Here is a 2,210-nt window from a genome sequence, read left to right on the forward strand (position 1 = left end):
TAAAAGGTACTGTTAACTTTTTCTGTTCATCCTAAGAGCTTTTGAATATCGTAGGTGTTAGTTAACACTGTTTTTTATCTTCTCCTCATCATCCATCACCAGATAATGTCCACTCATCACCTGTACCTCAAGACAAGCTTCCGTTTGATCCAGACTGTCTAGGATCTCCCAACGACTGTCCAAAGACATGTGCTGTAATAGAATTTAATGTTGGGTGTTATAAGTGTGACTGTAGTCACTCGAATGACTCTCAGGTGAACAAGACTGAAGCAGGTAAGTCTTGTAGAGTATTTCTAAGTTTTTGTTGTCTGTTCTTTTAGCCGGAATGTACAAATCCGTCGTTTAAACAATATTGTTAAATCGTGAGCAATCTAAAATGTATTTGTTTGTTTGTTTTTTCTCCAAGGAAATTTTATCCTCTTTTTCGAAGGTAGACATGACTAGAGAAAGTAAATCTTGTTTCTAAAATAAATGTTTTTAGAATAAAAAAAAAAGTGTTATTTTTAACAAACATTGGAAATACAACAGAGAGAACTAAAATTAGAGAGTTAAAACAAACAAAGAAAATTAAAACACAACATAGAGGTGTTTAAACACAACAGTGATAGTTGAAACACAACAAAGAGGTGTTAAAACACACAAAGAAAATTGAAACACAACAGTAAGGAGTTAAAATACAACAAAGAGGTGTCAAAACACACAAAGAAAATTAAAACACAACAGGGGTAGTTGAAACACAACAAAGAGGTGTTAAAACACATAAAGAAAATTAAAACACAACAAAGAGGTGTTAAAATACACAAAGAAAATTAAAACACAACAAAGATGTGTCAAAACACAACAGGAAGAGGTTAAAACACAACAAAGATGTGTCAAAACACAAAAAGAAAATTAAAACACAAGTGGTAGTTGAAAAACAACAAAGAGGTGTTAAAACACACAAAGAAAACTAAAACACGCCAGTGACAGTTGAAACACAACACAAATTGGTTAAAACACACCAATGAGAATTAATACGCAACAGAGAGGGGTTAAAACTCATAAAGAGAATTAAAGCACACTAATGAGGATTGAAACATGACGAAGAGAGTTAGAAGATGTTTAATGTTTAATTAAACAGGCCGGTGTGTTTATTAAATTAAAAAGTGAGAATATTATAAACCACACCATTAAAATGTAATTATTTACTAGTGGTTTGTTTAATTCGTTCGTCAGTACAAATAATACCAGAAATTTTTCTCAAAAAAATGCTGTTAAAGACGAGAAACCAGAAAGCAGAAGTATTGAAATATTCAAGTAAATATTGTTTTATTTTTCTTTTATTTTTTTTAGGTTCCACAACACAAATTAATTATACACCTGGTTTTATTCCAGGAACTACAGCAGCTGGGTTGGCTCATTATGAAGACATATATCCTATTAATAAAGGCAGTGAATGTCTTTCCTCTTGCAGAGTGATTTTTATGAAGAACCAACTCTTTTGTATCTGCAATAACCTACGTAACGTTCAACTATTGTTGTACTTAATCTATGTAACGTTAAAGTATTGTTGTACTTAATCTACGTAACGTTCAACTATTGTTGTACTTAATCTACGTATCTTTAAACTTTTGTTGTACTTAATCTACGTAACGTTCAACTATTGTTGTACTTAATCTACGTAACGTTTAACTATTGTTGTATTTAGTCTATGTAACGTTAAAGTATTGTTGTATTTAATCTACGTAGCGTTCAATTATTGTTGTACTTAATCTACGTAACGTTAAACTATTGTTGTATTTAGTCTATGTAACGTTAAAGTATTGTTGTATTTAATCTACGTAGCGTTCAATTATTGTTGTACTTAATCTACGTAACGTTAACGTATTGTTGTACTTGATCTACGTAACGTTCGACTATTGTACTTAATCTACGTAACGTTCAACTATTGTTGTACTTAATCTACGTAACGTTTAACTATTGTTGTATTTAGTCTATGTAACGTTAAAGTATTGTTGTATTTAATCTACGTAGCGTTCAATTATTGTTGTACTTAATCTACGTAACGTTAACGTATTGTTGTACTTGATCTACGTAACGTTCGACTATTGTACTTAATCTACGTAACGTTCAACTATTGTTGTATTTAATCTACGTAACGTTCAATTATTGATGTACTTAAGCTACGTAACGTTAACGTATTGTTGTATTTAATCTACGTAACGTTCAAT

At 30.9% G+C, this 2,210-nt stretch overlaps 1 protein-coding gene across 1 annotated transcript in view; it reads left to right on the forward strand.

Annotated features, from left to right (window-relative positions):
* The window catches only part of LOC106470708, a 38,506-nt gene that overhangs the window by 31,528 nt on the left and 4,768 nt on the right, over positions 1-2,210 (forward strand). Inside the window, exons 15-16 of the mRNA XM_022399342.1 lie at positions 97-273; positions 1,375-1,500. Coding sequence (XP_022255050.1) covers positions 97-273; positions 1,375-1,500 — 303 coding nt within the window. The remainder of the gene's footprint in view (positions 1-96; positions 274-1,374; positions 1,501-2,210) is intronic.

This window comes from Limulus polyphemus, unplaced genomic scaffold (assembly GCF_000517525.1).
Source record: "Limulus polyphemus unplaced genomic scaffold, Limulus_polyphemus-2.1.2 Scaffold4172, whole genome shotgun sequence".
Taxonomy (NCBI): domain Eukaryota; kingdom Metazoa; phylum Arthropoda; class Merostomata; order Xiphosura; family Limulidae; genus Limulus; species Limulus polyphemus.